At 42.0% G+C, this 19,385-nt stretch overlaps 1 protein-coding gene across 2 annotated transcripts in view; it reads left to right on the top strand.

The window, feature by feature from the left end:
• Window positions 1–1,738: 1,738 nt before the first annotated feature.
• The window catches only part of CNTRL (centriolin), a 56,059-nt gene continuing 38,412 nt past the window's right edge, over window positions 1,739–19,385 (top strand). The window contains exons 1-12 of one of the 2 annotated variants that reach the window (XM_077306561.1): window positions 1,739–2,090; window positions 5,270–5,516; window positions 6,413–6,546; window positions 8,403–8,533; window positions 9,677–9,818; window positions 11,281–11,467; window positions 12,412–12,605; window positions 14,287–14,334; window positions 15,606–15,725; window positions 16,335–16,557; window positions 16,737–16,846; window positions 17,339–17,533. In XM_077306561.1, coding sequence (XP_077162676.1) covers window positions 5,303–5,516; window positions 6,413–6,546; window positions 8,403–8,533; window positions 9,677–9,818; window positions 11,281–11,467; window positions 12,412–12,605; window positions 14,287–14,334; window positions 15,606–15,725; window positions 16,335–16,557; window positions 16,737–16,846; window positions 17,339–17,533 — 1,698 coding nt within the window. In that variant the 5' untranslated portion in view covers window positions 1,739–2,090; window positions 5,270–5,302. The remainder of the gene's footprint in view (window positions 2,091–5,269; window positions 5,517–6,412; window positions 6,547–8,402; window positions 8,534–9,676; window positions 9,819–11,280; window positions 11,468–12,411; window positions 12,606–14,286; window positions 14,335–15,605; window positions 15,726–16,334; window positions 16,558–16,736; window positions 16,847–17,338; window positions 17,534–19,385) is intronic. The other variant, XM_077306562.1, reaches the window with a different exon arrangement.

Below are 19,385 nucleotides of genomic sequence, written 5' to 3'. Positions count from 1 at the left end.
ACCATATCCTGAAAAGCAAAAAAGAGAAGATATTTCCCAACTGTTTCAAACAAGTGATCAATATGACAAATCTAATTCTATTTAAACTGTGATAATTGCTGTTAACTAGGAATATTCCTAACTTCCTATCCCCAAGAGGACATTTTCATCAGTTTTTTTTTTTTTTAAACAACCCCAGTCATCATCCATTCATCCTAATATAAGGTAGTTTTATTTGTTCACGTGTTCAGTGACACAGCATTTTTTTAAAAGGGATAATAGGTCAGAAGACCTCTGTTGGGCTCCTTATCAAATTCCTAGATTCATGACTTGGTGCTTAAATGCTCTCACTAATCTGATCAATTAATTGACTGATTAGTTACCAATAAGAATATATGTAAGAAAAGATCTTTATTAATCAGCAGCAGAATGAGACTTCTGCCAGATTCACCAAATAGAAGCCCCCGAAATCCAAAATACAACCAGTATTTATACATATTCATATTATTATTACCCTAAAATAATAGGCCAAACAATATTGACTAGGCCCCCAAACCTCCCACTTTTGAATCCATATGCTGACCAATCATGGGTCTGTTAGATTGTTTACTGTTTATTGTTAGAATGTTATTTTCTCTGTTTATTGCTACTACTATTACCTTTATTTGATATAGTCACAGAGTTCGATGTACTGTTCTTTGTTTCTGTTCCATGTGAACAGCCCTGAGTCTTAGGGGAGGGCAGTATACAAATGAAACAAACAAACCCTTCCCAACTGTCTCCAGAAACATGCCCCCAAATCAACATCTCACGCATGCTGTTGTGTTTGTAGATCTACCTAGGACTGAGCTTGGGGTCCAAGGCAGGATTGTGATCCTGAATGTATGATTGTCCGGCACTCCAAGGATCCAACTGCAGGATCTAGTCAATTTCAAGTGAAACTGACCAACAGTATGCACAGGTTGGAAGACCCCTTTGTTCATTCCAGTATATAAATTGTGGGTCAGTGTGGGTTTCTCAGTTCAGTTTTTGCCTATTGTATCTTAGATACAATAATAAGCTGAAATGAACTCCCAGTGCTCTACTCTCTGAACCCACAGATGTCAAATATACACACTTCATAATTTTCTTTGTCCTGACAAAATGTAGTTTAGGAATGTTTATGTCTTGCTAGACAATCTTTGTAAGGACTTCTTCTTGACAGGTCAAACTAAACAATCAACTCAGACGTGTCTTGTTATTCACTACTGAACATACAAGAAATTTTCCAACTATAAGATTAAGTAATCATAAAAACCTGGCTTACCATCTCCAGCCTTGGAGGTTATCCTATTTTAATACATTTCTTACTGATTATTAATTTAAGTCATTCCGACACCAAGTCCATATATTGGCTCCGTCACTCAAGAAAGCAGCCCAAATTACAGTGGCAAATAACCAATGCAGTTTCCATCTATTTCAGCGACAGTTTGCAAAGGCATTTTGCCATTCCACATGGTAAAAGTCCAATTGCAAAGAGCATTGAAAGTGCGGTTATTAGTGCGTGTTAAGTGGGAGGGAGCAGCGCGACTGAGCACAGGCGGCAGCTAGAGCCCTTAAGAAACCTCGGCAGTCATAAGAACCAAAAAGGCGCCTGGAGGACCGCGAAAAAGCCTCCGCCGAAAAGACCTTGCGGCGCGTTCCCGGCGTCCCGCGCACGCGTCCTGGGAGGGGAGGGGGCGTGGCCCTCCGGCCTGCCCCGCCCCTAATTCGGTCCTGCTGCGAGCGGGGCAAGATGGCGTCGCCGGACTCTTAAAGGACCCGCCTTCTTCTCCTGGAACCCGTGACTGGAGCCGGCTTTTTGTTTTCACCTTTTAAAATTATTTTTCGCTGGGCAAGGCGGAATTATTGAAGGAGAGGCGGTGCAGAGAAGGGGGAAGAAAGGGTTTAGGAAAAGAGTGGCTATCAACCGACGCCGCGCGCGCTCCTGCACCCGGGCCTCCGGCCAAGCGGTCTGCGCCCCGAGGGGTTGCCAAGGCAACGGGCGGCATCAAAGCGGAAGCGCCCGCGGACGGCCTGGAGGGTTCTTGGTTTCCCTTCTGCCCCGGCCCGCCGCCGCCGCCGGGGTTCAGGTGAGTGGGCAAAGGAGAGGGAGAGCCGTCCAGGCGTGGGAGCAGCCGGGTGCCAGCCTCCAGGCGGGACCTGGAGATTCCCCGGAATGACAGCTCACCACCAGACCACAGAGATCAGTTCTCCTGGAGGAAAGGGCTGCTTGGGAGGGGGACTCTGTGACATTTAGGGATACCAACCTCCAGGCAGGACCTGGGGATCCCCGGATTGACAGCTCACCTCCAGACTACAGTGATCAGTGCCCCTGGAGGAAAAGGGTGCTTGGAGGGCGGGGATTCTGTGGCATTTAGGGATACCAACCTCCAGGCAGGACCTGGGGATCCTGGAATGACAGCTCACCTCCAGAGATAATTTCCCCTAGAGGAAACGGCTGCTTGGAGGGGGGGGGCTCTGTGGCATTTCGGGATACTAACCTCCAGGCAGGACTTGGGGATCGCCGGAATGACAGCTCACCTCCAGACTACAGTGATCAGTGCCCCTGGAGATTTAGGGATACCAACCTCCAGGCAGGACCTGGGGATCCCTGGAGTGACAGCTCACTTCCGGACTCCAGAGATCAGTTCCCCTAGGGGGCTGCTTGGGAGGGGAATTCTGTGGCATTTAGGGAGACCAACTCCCAGGTGGGACCTTGGGATCCCCGGAATAACAGCTCACATCCAGACTACAGAGATCAGTTCCCTTGGAGAAAAGGGCTGCTTGGGATGGGGGACTATCTGGCATTGTACCCCAGTGAGGTTCAGGGTTGCCAGGCTCCAGGTGGGACCTGGGGAGCTCCTGTAATTAAAACTCTTCTCCAGACTACAGAGATCATTTCCCTTGGAGAAAAATGGATGTTTTAGGGAGTGGACTCTATGGCATTGTACCCCACCGAGGTCCCTGACCTCCTCAGGCTCCATCTCCAAATCTCCCAGAGTTTCCCAGCCTGGGTCTTGCAACACTACGCCCTTATCCCCCACCCCCCAATGGCCACGACAACCTGGCAGCCCTCCTGGCTCTGGATGACAAGTGTTGGGGCATACAAGCCATGATGGAAAGCTGCTGGGTGCTGTGATTATGGGCTTCCTAAAAGGTGCCTGGTTGGCCGCTATGAAAAGTAGACACTCACTGAGATGGGCCTTTGTTTGTCCGTAGCAGGACTGCCCTTATTTGGGATTGACTTGCAGATCCCAAGGGTTAGCTACTAAGCTGGCCAAGTAATCTTGTGGCCAATGAAACTCTTTCCACCCACCTCTCCTCCAAGCACAGAGAGTGGGAGAGGAGAAGCCTCTTTGCCACTTGGAACTCCCTGGAGAGAGTTCTGAATAAAACAACAAAACAAATGCCCCCCACTACAAGTGCGCACACGCATACACATAGAGTGCTGCTAGTCAGGAAGATTGATGAGGGGAAGGGTTGATGCCACCCATATTCTCGAATAGATTCTCGAATATAATTGGCTCTCTAATATAAGATGCTTGTGAGCTTATACACAAGTTTGTATGAATGATTGAGTGAGAAAAGGAGGGATAAGGCCAGGAGGAAATTCAATTCAATTTAATTGCCTTAGACCAGCCGTGCCAGAAAGAATAAGTGAGGCAGAAGTGATTTCATCATCCAGTCTTTATTTTCCATGATAATTAAGAACTATGGCCAGTTAGTGCCATCTTCTCATGCACTAAAATCAGGGAGGGCAAAAAGCAACTAGGGGTCGTCTTCACTGTATGTTGTGTCCAGCTGACGGCCCTACTTACTCCAGCTTCCAATTGCCATCGATGGGGCTATCAGAAAAAAGGTAGGAGCAGCCACTGCCCCACTACTGGATCCAGTTCATTTGAGCATTCTTGCCCCACATAACCCATGCGTGTAGTGGTTGTTGGTTTTTCTTTCCATTAGAGGGAGGGTTAATTCCTGTGACCTGCTTTTGGCATCCATTTTGGCTGAAAATCAGCATAAAACCATAATATTTTGCTAGATGTTTGTCTGTCGCAATAGAGCTATACTTTGATGATGCTCACTATAAACACATTGTGTGGCAGAAAGCGTCATCAAGTCACTGTTGACTCTTGGCAATCCCGTAGGGTTTTCAAGGCAAGAGACATTAAGAAGTGGCACTGTAGCAATTTTAAATGTTTTTTCCACCCAGTGATAAACTACTAACATTTGTGCTGGGTATTTAGGGTTTAAAACATGAAGATGACAGCACTAAATGGGAGTAGGTTGTAATACATAATGGCATTTTTACTTTACAGTTTCTTATCACTTTTTAACAAGGGTTAACTGAAATAACAGATCTTGAAGAATGGAAAACAATTTTCGAGGATGCCTAAGGAAGAAGTCACTCCTTTCTTTGGACTTGGCTTTTAGCAACATGACTGGTTGCTTTGTATGCATCGAGAGCACAGCCTGCAGCAAAGACCATGTGAACCATCAAAAGGCATAGATAATATCCAGTGAACCAAAATAGACTTCTGCCTTTTGTGACAGTTCATCTGGGATGGCTGATCATGAGTTTTGCTTGTGCACAAAAGAGAAGAAGCTTGAACTGCTTTTAGTTCTTGCAAGAAAGGAAGTACATTGTGTTTTGCATTTCATAGACCTACAGGGCTTGAAACAACCCCAGAACTATCTGGTTCCAGGTGCTTTAAGTAAGCACTTTCCTGTCTACTAGCTTCTTCTAAGGTGTTTGTTATTTGGCTCATGTTCTATCCTTAATTTTTGCAAGCTCCCATCTTACTAAAACATAAAAAAGGAGAGAAAGTAGCCTGGGTTGTAGCTACTTTGTTCTGTTTATAACAGCAAAGCTAATTGGCACAACATTTAGTCAAATTTCGTTTGCTTTTAATTATGGCTGGAGCCACCAAAATCTCCAAAGTAGCTTGCTTACTGATTCTCTCAGTTTGTCAGCTGAAGTCTTTCTACACTTGAGGAAACCACAGCTTCCTGAAAGCAAGCCAGGGAGACCTGCTGTGAGTAAGCAAAGATAGAAGACATGAAGCCAACATTAGTGCTCATAGGCTGGATGGGTTGCATGAAGTTTCCTAGGGTTTTTTTTTTTTTTTACAAAGCGGAAGGTTGAATGCTCTGCTGGAGAGCTTGTTTAAACAAACATATTAAAATGAATATCTGGATTTAAAAAAATGTTTACATGTTCACAGCTACTAATATTTATGCCTTTGGAAATCTTTTGTCTGTGTGTTTTCAGCTTTTCAACTAGTAACATGCAGCATTCTGTGCAATGAGGAAAGGCCGACTACAAAGAGCTTTGTTTGGAAAAAGGCAGATGTCTCCCTCTCGCACTCAGAGTCCTGTGAGTTTGAGCAGCAGGTCACCATCTCCACTTAGCCAGCATGGAACTCCTGCTACGTATCTAGTTACAGAACCAAGGTATCCAGGAGGTGTAGCGGAAGAAGGTGATTTAGCAATTCCCTTTGAATATCACCATGGACAAGGTATTGTAATTAATTATAGCTGGACACATACATTATTTTAAATAGCTACACATTGCTTACTTTTAGATGTTCGTGACATTTTTGTTTTTATAGTCTATAGCTGTTAAATTAACACCTGTGAAGGAAAAGTGGTTTTAGCACAAATATATACCAAGGGCATAATCTACCCCAGGGTCATAGTTGGGAGTATTTGAAGAAATGTCCTTTATGCCTAATGGAGATTCTGCCCCCCCCCTCACACACACACCCATATTTACAGATTTGGAAACAGCAAATATTGCATGTTATAAATCTCAAAGTTTTAAACTCAAAGTGGCACTACATAGTTATAAAGCATTTGTGTTATTAACTTTCAGATTATTTATTTTCTGAACTGAAACTGAATTTCCCTACATGGAGTTCTTGGCCATGCCCGTTTTATTTTATTTTTTTAAATTTTATTTATTATATTTGTATACCACCCTCCCCTGAGGCTCAGGGCGATTCACATGGAACATAAACAAGACATGGAAATGTGTTTCTTCATAACATAACATGACTGTAACAGTAATAACAATCATTATGTTTGAAACATAGCATTCTACATTATTTACTTTAGTTTTCAATTTTCAGTCCACCCTTCCCCAGAGGCTCAGGGCAGATTACAAATTTTACAATCATATAAGTTTAAAGCCAAATTAAATTGGGTTTTAATTTAATTTAAAACTAAATTAATTAAATTAATTTAAAAGTACCATAGTTTCTAATACTAAATACTTTGAAAAGAAAAAATGAGGGGGGGGCAGTAGATACAATGTAGTCCCCAGATGTAATTTGCAAAATTATGAACATCAGATTTTGTTGCTACACTATTTCATTCTCACTTTGTAAATAACACACTTCATTGTCAATTTCAGATGGTAAGGGTTTCAGTCCTGGTATTAGATACATCACAGAACCTCTTATCAAGAAACTGTCCAAACAGGAAAATATGGGTCGTGTAACTTCTCTGAATCTTTCTCTTGCAAAAGATGGAGGAAAGAAGTTTAAGGTATGATGTCATAGAACAAAAAATCCATTGTTTCATGTACATCTAATAATTCATACTATACGTAAAAAAATCAGTTCTCTGGTATTTGACAAAAACAATAAACCAAAAATCCTTCAGTCGTTAATATTCTTTGCCTTTTAAATGAACACTGAACTGCCTGGTACCCTGATTTGTTGTTCGCTATTCTTGTGAGCTTGTGGTGTTTGCTAGGGCTTTTTCTGGCCATAGAAGGAATAGTTCCTAATGTTTGGTCCCTGCAATGGAAGGCTTCATGTGGCCAAAGTTTTATTCTGTCAAGCAAGGTAAAGCAGAAGGCCATCCTCGTATTTGTATCAGGCCTGGCCAATCTAGAGTCTTCATACAGTAAACCAGTCAGGGTATGCTGCTGCATACCCCCTTCTGCAGCTGAAGAGGATGGCTGTAGAGTACAGGAATAACAATCTGAACCACCTTACTTGGCTGCATTTTTCTGTGAGGCTTCTTGGAATTTCTTTTATTTTGTTGAAATTTTAATAGAACACAGGAAAAGGAAAAGGCTTTAAAGAGTACATCATGTGTCACTCCTCAGCGTTTTTCTCTATTACAAATATCCACATCTGTTACGCTGCCACAGTCACTATAATATGACAAATAAAAAATATGCTTCTACTTGTCAATAAACTGTAAGAAAAGGTTCCGGTGATCATTACATTCTTCCTGTGGTCTTCTGTTTACAAGGTTAGTCAATTTGAACATAGTAACAAACTACCTAACCTTATCTAGCCAGGTATTCACACGAGGCATCTCTTGTTGTTTCCATCTTGCTGCAGCTCCAAGTCTGGCAGTAGCAATTGCGTAAGAGAAGAATTCTCTTGCATTTTTTGGCAAGCTAGGAGGAAAAGCACTTAATAACAAATTTAGGATACAAAGGAAACTTGACTAGACCTTGGAATTTCTAACACTGCTTTAATGTAGTAGCTAAGTGTTTAGGAAGAATAAAATGAGCACAGACAACAAAATAGGAGTCTTCTTAAAATTAATAGGTTTGTCACTGCAGCTCAAAGTTAAAATACAGTCTCTGGGCTGATTATGCACGGTAGCTACTGCGCACATGGGTTGTCCCGGAACTGTGCGTGCGCATGCACAACTCTGGGGTGGGCGGATTCCGCTGTGCCGCATGGTGGTGATTGGAAGCAAGGGGCATGGGGGTTTTACTGCACAATGGTGGGAAAGTGACATGCAGCTACCTCACCATCGGGGGGGGGGGAACCCCCTGTTTGGCTCCACAGCTCTGTGAAGCTGAATGGGGCATTTAGTGTCCCTACAGGGACACCTTAAGTGGGGGAGAGGAGCCAGGTCTCGAAGGCCTGGCTCTTCCCACATACATGGTCCTGGCCCAGTTGGGCCTCTGATGGCTGCCGTGGCAAGAATGGGAATGCAGAAGAATCCGCGTTCCCTTGCTGCAGGCCATCTGAAGCCCTAACACGGACCAGGGCTGGGAAGGGGTCTGGACAGTGTTGACATCATGCAAAGGCGGGGATTAGCTCTGCTATCATGCAGGCCCCAGCCCACCTTTCCCTGCTCGTGCATAATCGGTCTAGTTGATGCTCAATTCTGAATTTGCCTACTTTAAAATTGCCTTCTAACTGAACATTTAGGACACTGTAAATGCTGTTTTGAATGCCTACCTAGTGAAGCATGGTTTAAAAATCATATTCTTTTATGTTTTAAAATTACCTGGCACAATTACAATCCATCATTGATCTCACTTGACAGTGTGGTACATTGTTGCTGTAGTCAACATGATTCTTAATAAACAGAATGCTACTTTTATCATAATTTAAAGGCTAATTTGCTGGTTTTTTTAATATTTTCAGTACATAGAAAATTTGGAGAAGTGTGAGAAACTTGAAGTCCTTAATCTCAGTAACAATCTGATTGAGAAGATTGAAAAACTGGACAAACTTTTAAAGCTCCAGGACCTCAATCTGTCCTACAACAAAATAAGGTAAGGAGGAGGTACACTTTCATATCGTAGAGGTACACTTTCATATCTCAGGTAATACATTGCTGGTGGGGAACATGATGGCATTTTTATTAATAGTAATTGGCAGAGGCGGTTCTTTCAGCAAGAAAACTGAAAGTTTTGCATGCTACACTTGAGATTCTGTAACTCTTCCTATGGTGTTTGCTGTTTTGCCACCCAAGGGGACTCCTGGCTGCCATTGTAAGCACACTGACTGATCTGAGAGTAGGAATTATTGAGCACAAAAGTTTGTATCTAGGGGGTGGCAGGTTACATTGGATGAGCGATAGGGTTGTGAGTGTCTTGCATAGTGCAGGGGGTTGGACTAGATGACCCAGGAGGTCCCTTCCAACTCTATTATTCTATGATTTACATGCATGTGTGTTTGTGCACTGAAGAAGGCTAGAGGGATGTAGGTTCATGCTGTGCACCCTATCATCTGAGATATAGAAATCTTGAGTGGTTAGGAAAGCTATGATGGGCTGTAGTCTTTATATGTGTCTTAAGGTGCCCTGTGACAGTGATGTGAAGTAGAAGGCATTGCTGGGTGTGTGTTGCCTCATAGAGTTCAGTGTTTCTGTTATTACCCCAGTGTTTTTGTTGGTATGACATTATGCTGGGGCTGGACCTTCTGCTTGGTATGTCCTCAGTGCTCCCTCTGCAGAGGGCTCCTCCATGCCTGAGGCTAATATATACAAACAAAGGAGTTTGTATACCAATAATACCAATCCATGTATTGGTGCTACATGAATGAGCTTTACGCTCATTCACTTCCTCTTCCTACTTCTTTTTTGTGGGGAGTGTTGAGAGAAAATTAGTTACTTTTGCTTCACTACAAGCTTTAGTTTGCCGTAATACCGGAACAAGAAAATTATATTTTATGCTGGCCCTCCAGACCGGGATGGAACAAATGATAAAGCCGGTTTATGATCCTGTTTAGAGAGCAATCTTGTTTTCGTATTTGGATATAATTTCAAATTATGACTCGCAGTAAGATGGAAATAATTAAATCATTCCCAGCACATTAGGGGAAGAGGTAACATACAAGCCCGGCGCTTGTACACATGGTTCTAAACCTCTGTTAGTTTTTAAATTACTTTTATAAACTGTTTCCCTTTCCCTCAGTAAAATCGAAGGTATTGAACACCTGCACCACCTGCAGAAACTGAACCTTGCTGGGAATGAAATTGAGCACATCCCTGTGTGGTTGGGAAAAAAACTCTGGTCCTTGCGCACCTTCAATCTGAGACAGAATAAAGTGTCCTCAGTAAGTGATTCCAACATATGGTAATGCTTACTTAGTGTCTTTTTTTTAGTGATTTTGATTATGTTTTTCCTTGTTAGAGCTGTTCTTGTAAGGACAGATCTTTTCTAAAGCAGCAATAAATGCAGATTAGAACTGTGTTGGCAAAAGTTAGGGCAGTAGATTTCCAGCTGCTCCAGGGTTTCTGAGAATCTTATTGGGGTTTCTTCAGTGAAGACATTAGTAATGGCGAACAGGTTTCTGAAACACAATTTTCTTCTATCATTCTCCCCTTGCAATATGAAGCTGTAAGGCTGATTCCACCAGGGTGGAAAAGGCTGAGAGGGAGGTCCTGTGAAAGCAGGGAAAATCCCGGCTTTCACATAACGCAGCCGCTGGGCATGCCCCCTTCCAGGCCTGCCACGGATCAGACCCTCAGTTGGCCTCGGAAAAGGGAATGTGGGAGAATAAATAACCTGCACACACACACCCTCACATGGTGAAACTATTCCGCCACTGCTTTGTTTCCTGAGGGGACACATTTCAGTGCCGGAACAGATCCGTCACTGAAATGTGTCCCCCATGGAGGCACAGCAAACTGCGGAGCTTTGGCTCTGCAGCACTGTGCCGCTGGTGGCCTGGTGTGGCTGCCACCATGAATAATGGACCCAAGAGAGCGTTCAGGTGACTTTTATTCTCACTTCAAAGTGGAACACCAATGATTTCCACTGATGTCCCCAGCGTCCCCAGATGAACTGAGCTTTCCTTAGAACTTGCTGCAGAACCTTCTGTGGTTTCATGACAGACACATAGTAGTTCTTGAGCGGTGATGGCTGCGGAAAGGAATACCCAAACATAGAAACCTTTTAAAAGGCAGAGTTGTACAGTCAGTCAAACCCTGCCCCCACTTTATTTTAGCTCAAATTCTATTATATTTTTTCCTGGTCATTCCTCGAATTACCTCATGGGGGCATAGATCGCTCTCCCTTCCCAGTTTATCCTCATAGCAGCCTCTTTATAGAGATTATAAACAAGTTCGCCCAGTAAGATGAATTGCAGAGTGCAAATTTGAACGTCTCTCTGGGTCCTAATCCAGCACTAACCACTTTTGAGATGAGCCAGAACAGTTTATCTGCCAATTTTTTTTCTGTTATGCAAAAACACTCCCATTTTTTGAGTGTGCTAGTGTTTCCTGACTCCCATCCCCTGGAAGTATATAGCACTCTTGGTGAAAATGCAGATTTCCATAGGGAAATCAAAATATTGTAATTTTTGCATTTGGGTTATATTCTTGTAACTACCTTTTCAGTTAAGAATTATTTGATACTTAATGTCTTGTGTTATGACAGTGTCATAATATCTTGATGGTGACACCCACATGTTCACTTTTAACATAGAATGTGAAACTGTGACTCTATTAGCAGAAAATTTGGAATAATTTGTGTGTGAAGGAATGTTTAATTATTGTAATTTCCCCCCCTTGCAGCTCCATGAGATAGCGAAATTGAAATCCCTGAAAGACTTGACTTCTCTGTTCTTGGCTGACAATCCCATTGCAAACCTGCCTCATTACCGTCTTTATACCGTTTTCCATTTGAGGTCACTGGAAGAACTTGATGGACAACCAGTGACAAATTGTGACAGGGATGAGGCTGTTTTGAGGTTTAATATAGGTAAATATGATAACCATACATTTCAGTAATTAGGTGAGTTGTGCTGTATGTATCTGCTTTGGGTTTGTTTATTTATTTATTTGTTTGTTTGTTTATTTATTTATTTATCGGATTTCTGAGTCGCCTCTCCCCTAAAAAAGGTCCGGGGTGATTTCTGGTAGTTACATACAATAATGGCCTTGGGTTGGATTCCTGACCTTTAAATGTTGTTGAGTATTTTAGCAATTCATCAAACAGCTGTAAGAGCCACTCTGATTACTGAGATCAGTCTTCTACAAGGCATATTTCTGTCTATAGGGACTGTGATGCTTCATATTTGTTTCTGTCCATTTGCCCCCTTTAGCAATGGATATTGTGAGTAGAAGACAGTAACTCAATCTGCTGGTTGTCCCAGGCCATTTGCATGGCCTCGACCAGGGCCAGGGCCTTTTTGTCCCTTTTGTCCCCAACCTGGTGGAATGAGCTCTTGGAAGCGCTATGGGCCCCGATGGAGCTGTAAGACAGAGCTCTTCTGCCAAGCGTTTGGTTGAGGCTGGGGTGTGTGTCCCAGGAGTTACGAACTGGAGGTCCCACCTATTGCTGAGCAGTATTGCTGGTGAGGTAGATATTGGCCTGAGTGACATCAGTGGGTGGACGCAGCTGGAAATGTGAAATGTTTGACTGGGATGGAGAAGGGTGTTTTATCCGGCATCTGTGGGATTGTTAACTTGTTGTGATTACTGAGGTTTTTAATTTGAAAGTGATTTGATTGGATTGGATTGTTTTATTTTATTCTGTTTTATCTTGTTGTAAGCTGTCTCAAGTCGACGGACAGGATAGAAATTAAATAATAAATATAAAATTAATAAAAGCCCTGAATGTTGCGTTTGGTTGATTTTCTGCCAACAGTTAAGGAACACGCCAGTGGAAGTTTGTATGATTTACTAGTTTTCTTTATTTTGTAGAAGAGATAGAAAATCTAGAAAAGGATTTGGAAAAAAACATGAAGGAGATGGGGGACCTTAAAAACAAACAGGCCAGCCTGCTTGAACAGCTTCAGCAGCAAGATAACCTGAACAATTCATTAAAACAAAAAAACAGACAGCAGAAACAGAGCAATAAAGATTTGGAAAGTGAGCTGGAGACAAAAAATGAACTGGTAAAGCAATTTTGTGTATTTCTAAACAACAGATGTTGGGTTTCAAAATATGCTTGTGTTGTAGAACTAAATCTCAATGAAATGGTGTTGCAATATATGGTGGAGGTTGGTGTGTAATTTGGAGGGCTATTCAGTGAACATTTAAACTGTAAAGCCACTCATCAAACAGTTATTTTGACTACTTAGTTGACTCTGTATGTTGTTTATTTGTTAGTGATGTTGTTATTTATTTAATAGTGATATTATTTATCGCTCCCCCTTGCAGCTCAAGCACTTATCTGGATATAGTTCCTGTATGACATTTTGCTCTCTCTTGGTGCATGTGCGTGTGTGTGAGAGAGAATATAAATTAACTTTAGAAATAGAAATGTTTTCTGTTTTTCATATTCTGATTAAAATTGTTGCCTTTAGATAGTTGGGATAAAATGTTGTGTACTGATCATAAACTAAGGTGTTGTATATTTTGTTCCTTATGCATCATCTCCCCCAATTCAGTTTATAAGTAGCCTGTTAAGATTCGCTTGCAATTCTTTGTAAGTATTACCTAGATGGGTCAAAATGAGCCAGCTTGGTGTAGTACTAGGAGGTCCGACTTCTAATCTGTCAAGCCTGGTTTGATTCCCCGCTCCCCCACATACAGCTAGCTGGGTGACCTTGGGCTCACCACAGCATTGATAAAGCTGTTCTGACCAAGCAGTAATATCAGGGCTCTCTCAGCCTCATCCACCTCATAGGGTGTCAGTTGTGGGAGAGGAAAGGGAAGGCAAATGTAAGCCGCTTTGAGACTCCTTTGGGTGGAGAAAAGCGGCATATAAGAACCAAGTCTTCTTCTAAATCTTTGACTGACTGTGGCCTTACAACATTGCTTAAGACTCAGTTTGCAGCTGTTAATTAAGATTCTGTATATCTGGGATTAATGAAAACTGGTTTTAAAGAAGGCTTAGCAATGAGGGTTGCTCTGGAGAACTAGAAATGATGAAGTACAGTCTTTATGAGAAGTTCTCTCAGCCTCACCCACCTCACAGGGTGTCTGTTGTGGGAGAGGAAAGGGAAGGCGAATGTAAGCCACTTGGAGCCTCCATCGGATAGAGAAAAGTGGCATATAAGAACCAACTCTTCTTCTTCATTTGCAATATCCATTGCAATGAAGTGGGAGGGTGCTTATTTGAATAGGGCTTGCGCAGGGAGACTTCTCAATGGGTTCTGCCCAGTCTCGTGACAACCCTGAGTGAATGAACAGCATGTCTCTCAAAGCAGCTTTATTTTCAGAATATCTGGCATCCTGTATTGTTCAATACTGTCAACTCTTGTCTGTCTGGATGACAGATTTTGCTTGCCTCTCTTTCCTTTAGCCAATAGCTCGGTTTGTCCCAGTTTCCTTACTGCTGAGCCTTTATTCCACATTAAAGGTAGACCTTGTGTGTAAAGCTTGACTGCATCTATTTTGTTTATTGTTAGTTTTAGGATTTGCTTGCATGGTCTTGTTTCAGACTTACCCAGTGAAGTTAAAACAGAATTTCATTCTGCAACAATTTGCTTGAAACTTTCCTGTTATGTTTTTTTTTCTGAATTAGAATTTTTGCATGATAATCATATACTTTGATTTAGAAATTTAATTATTCCTTATTCCGATCTTTCCTTTTTCTACCCTTCTCTCTCTTTCTCTCTCTTCCTGCCTCAGTTCTTTCTTCTGCTACCTACTGGAACCTTGCTGCATGCTGTCCTTCAGGTATCCCACAAGAAAAGCTCTCAGAAAAAAGACAGCTAATTCTTTGTTAGCAGCCTGAATATAGTAGAGTAGTGACCATTCCTAATAGATTAATGTGCTTAGTTTTCCGTATGTTTTCGAAGTACAATTTTTAGAAAATGGACAGATCTATGGAGACCCTATAAAGCTTAGCCATGGTGAATTTTAATGGTTAAGAATTGGTTATATGCCAGGGTGTGAAACCATGGCTCAGAATGCATTTGCAAACCCTGGTTTGGGTTAACCATGGTGAAGTGGTATATCTTCACCTAGCAATCTGTGGTTTAAGACAGTTTGCCTGCTGCTCCCAGCCTTTGTCTGGAAGGTAACAAGCCAGCCTGGAATCTCCCAATACACACCAGGACATAGAAGGGCCAGGTTCAGCAATGTGACATCACTATTCACATTTGTAATCTTAAGGTAAAGACAATAAACCATTGTAAGTTCCAACTAAGGTTACGTATTATGTATTTATCTGGCAACAGTCTTTGGGCATTTGGGATGCACAGATAGATTTGGAAAATATGACAAAAACACCAATTTAATTTGTAGTTCAATTATCTCCCGTTAAAAAATAAAATATTTGATTTAAGTAGAATAAAAATGCAGTTGGAACCTTTACTCAACTGAAAAATATTAATATAATGCAGTTAGGGCAATTCTGTGAAGATGGCGGCCTGGGTTGTTCCCCCTCATGCCTCTAAATCTGTCAACTGAGCAAGATAGGTAGCCGTGTTTGTCTGTAGCAGTAGAAAATAACAAGATTCCAGTAGCTTCTTAAAGACTAACAAAATTCATGGCTTTTTTCATGGCTTTTTTCACGAGCTTTCCTGAGTCACTGGTATGATTTTTGTTAGACAGTAGCACTGTAATCCTAAACAGAGTTACACTCTTGTAAAACCATTGATGTGAGTGGGTTTAGAAGGGTATAAATCTGCCTGAGATTGCACTGTAAAATAGCTGTAATCTAGCAAATGTGATCTAGCAGCAGGGCCGTGTTTTTCACCGTCGAGAATAAAATTACAATGAATGGAAGCTGTTCCATAGCAGGCAAATGTCAAAGCTTCTGATGCTGACTTGGGACAGAAACAGCATTTAAGGGAATTGTCACATGTCTGGGGAGGAAATCTATATTTTTGGTGGTCTTAAGCAGTTCATACACAGACCATATAGTGGCCCATTGCATGGAAATACTGCTTGCATCAGCCATTTGCTTGTGAAACTGACATGTTGTTATTGTCATTTTGCATTAGCTAAAGCAGAAGACAGTGGAATTAACAAGAGCCTGTCAGAAACAGTATGAGTTGGAGCAAGAGCTGGCTTTCTACAAGATTGATGCCAAGTTTGAGCCATTAGGCTATTATCCAGTGGAGGTATTTATTTGAAAATTATATTCTTAACTAGGGGCCAAGCCCATTGCATTCAGGAATACAATGGGCGCTAGATTAGGGGGGTGCAGTGGAAGACCTCTGCAGGCGGCCTCCCCCCAGGTTTCTGAGTAGATGTGTTTAGGATTGCACTGAAAGAGGCAAACTAAATTTGTTTCTTTACACACTTACTTGAGTTTGCGTGTGTTCCTTGCTGATGCACAGCAGCTGTAAAAATAAAAAAGGAGAGGCCAGGTGGGCTTGGGATGGCACTGTGGAGGACAGAAGGGCTCCTGCTTCCCCACCAGAAGTTTTCTTGCATGAAAATGACACTGGAGGGAAATTATTTTGCCAATTTTGCTGCTCCACATGCACAGATTCTCCTCATGGAGCACCAAAATTGACAGAAAGCCTCCTCTGGGACTTAGGTTGCATCAGATTGCTCTATAAATTAGGTGCTTACAACTGCACAGACTGACATAGCAAATCAGCGTAATATGAGCATTGAGAGAGGTTATTTGACAGATTACAACCCTTTAAACACACACTGAATTGGGACCTCATAAAATCATTTAATAATCTTCAAATCTGGCTGGGTTTACATTATGTTTTCAGGATGTTGAACTTGATGATGTCCCAAGTGAAAGCCCTTACATTGGGAAAGCCAGGTACAAAAGGAATATGTTTGCCATGGAAGGTTACATCCCCAATAAGGCCCAGAAAATGCAAGTGGGAAGACTGGAACAAGAAGAGCAACCCAAAATCCAGGCGTTTAAGCTGAATCTTCATCAATCTCTTGATGTAGAATTAGAGGAAAAACAGAGGAAGATTCAGGCAGGTAACCTAATTATTTCTTTACTAAGGAGCATATTCAAGCATGGGCACTATCGAAGGGTATAAAATAACCTTGGAGCATCTTCCTGCATATTTCTGTGGTTATGGCCACTGTATTTTATCTCCAGATAACTGCAGAACCTGTGTATTTTTGCATCTGAAACACTGTTTTCTTTTTCTCAGCCCAAGAAAGACTGGCTGAACTGCAAGATGAAATATCCAGTACAGAGCAACATGTTTTAAAAGCAACAGAGGAGCTTAACCAAGTCCAGAGTGCTGTGGCTCAGAAAAAGGTACATATCACTATACTAACAGCAATCTGAAAATAAAGCAAAACAGTTGAAAGGACACAGTCATACAGGTGTGTGCTTGTTTTTCTATGTGTAATTTTCAAATCTTAAGGGTTTTGATCAACATTAAATGCTTTGGGATACAATCTTGTCCAGGTGAGGCATGTATGTAACCATTCTATAGCAAAATAGGGTTTTGATTTTTCATCTTATGTTTTTATGGATAACATTTTTTCTCAGCATAAGGAAGTTCCAGCTGATCAACGCACTAAGTGCAGGATGCAGTTTGTGTGTGCTTTGTTGAAATAAACTCTACAGACTGCCGTTGTGACAACTTCTAATGATGCATGGGATTGAATGCATGCACCTGAATCTAAGCTGATTCAGCCTTGTTTGCAAAATGACTAAAATCCAATCTGAAGCAAACTACATATTTGGAAGGCTTTGAATGTTTTTTGTGTCTCAGCCATAGTTCGGTGTGTTTTCTGCATCCAGGTGTCAGAAGTGGAAAAGGAGGCTCTCCGGGAACAGCTGAGCAACAAGATACTTCTCCTCAATCAACTGCGAGAAGAAGCTGTGGAGCTAGAGCGGCAGATGGAAAAGCAGAGGCAAGAAGTGGCGCAAAAGGAGAAGGAGATAGAAGACTTGCAGAGAGTTATAGATTCTTTGGATCCTAACGACCCCAGACATGTAAGTCTCTCCCCACCCCTGCTGCATGGCAGTGGATGGCAACCCCATGGGGTTTTCAAGGGAAGAGGCTGAGGTGGTTTGCCATATAATGACCTTGGATTTCCTTGGTAGGGGTCCCCCATCTAAGTACTATCCAGGGCTGACCATGATTAGCTTCTGAGATCCAACAAGAGTGGGCTAACGTGGGCCATCCAGGTCAGGGCATATGGATGCCCAGGCATTGTTTAATTCAAGCTGAAGAAAAATACTTCTGCACTTAACCAATTAGAGTCCAGTTTTTACTCAGCCAGCCAGCAAACTCTATCCCTCTTGGAACTATTACAATAATCTGTGCACCAGGAGGCTGGGGAAGGAACTGGTTGTGTTAGGTGCATCAGTATAAGGCCCAGAAGAGCACACCAGGGAAGGGTTAGGGCTTTCTGGTTTTCCTTGGAGCCCCCTCTGCCCACTGCTTCCCTTACATGTTGGAAGCAAGTTTGTGCAGCATAAAGGACTACATATATAGTGGTAGATGTCCAGTTAGCATATTGTTACATGGGAACTGAAAGTCTGCTGTGGTTTAAGAAGCTCTCCTGCCTTCCCAGTTATATGGATTTGAGTTTGGTGGTTTATTTTCCCTCACAATGACATGCTGTTAAAAGTACCTTGTAACATGACTTGCAAAAATGCGAGTTTATATGAACCCCTATATGACCTGATGGAGTCATAATGTTGCCTGTTGTCCGGTTTAATGTTCCCTCTTCTAGATAGAGTTTGAAATATATTTGCAAACCTCGGCCCAGATAAATGTGGTTGGCAACTGATGCTGTGTCCTTCCCATAGGCTGGCCACCATAGAAATGTTTGGAGTGTGGAAAGAGCAAGGCAGAAGACACATCTTAATGAAATGGAGGAAGGTTTACTGTCAAGGAGAAAGAGAGAGTGAGAAATACCCATGGTGAATCAGGGAGCAAGGGACAATTTTGGTCTGTGACTAGGCCAGGGCCATGCCTTGCCTCATGTCCCCTTTGGCTTGTAAACGTACAGTCTCTTTTGCTTGGTCTAATCTACCACACAGGCTTGTCGAAAAGTCAAAATAGAGATGTGTCATCAGCTTTGGATCTCCACTGAGGAGAAAAGCAGAGTATAAAAGTGCATTATTATTCTCTCTTTGTTACAATAATGATTTAGCATTATGTCACCCATGAAACTTGGAAAGAGTTCCACTCTTCACCATACTTTCTGTGGGAAGTGTAGCCTATTACAAATAGTTGAGCTTGTAGATTGGTGTGGAGATATATGCAATAGAACATACCTTGCTTATGGTGAGACTTGGAGAAAATGTTCCAGGACTATGTCTGGGGGAAACATTCTGAGGAAGTCTTTACTCTTAGAGGCATGAAGGTGATGTGAAATTTACCGCTTATCCTTTGTTTACATACGTTATGAAAGAACTGCATAAGACCATTTTTGAGGGATTCTAAGGCAGCAAACACTGGAATTAAAAATACACAATTTAACGCACTCCTGCCCACCATTAAAAAAAAAAGAGCATTATGAGTAATCTTAGAGTCATTTTCTCACATTGTTCTTTACATGCACTGTTTGAGTATTGCAAGTTGTAAAGCAAATATCCTGTAAGCACATTCCAAAAAAACTTATGATTGATCATGCATGCCCAAGGTGCCATTTGAGTTCATGTCAAATCTACTTTGGAAGCTCAAGAGGCTTTCAAGAGACCTTTGCAATATAACATGAGGAGCTACCATTCAAAGAAAACAAAGCAAAAATGCTGATGGATGCATCTAAAGAACGTTGTAGTTAGTTCAGTCATGGGAGGAATACCCCAAAGTAAAGGTGAATGTAAAAGTTTA

The sequence above is a fragment of the Paroedura picta genome, chromosome 12 (genome assembly GCF_049243985.1).
Source record: "Paroedura picta isolate Pp20150507F chromosome 12, Ppicta_v3.0, whole genome shotgun sequence".
Lineage (NCBI taxonomy): Eukaryota > Metazoa > Chordata > Lepidosauria > Squamata > Gekkonidae > Paroedura > Paroedura picta.
Note: the sequence above shows the minus strand (reverse complement) of the source record. Positions and strands in the feature narration are given on the sequence as shown.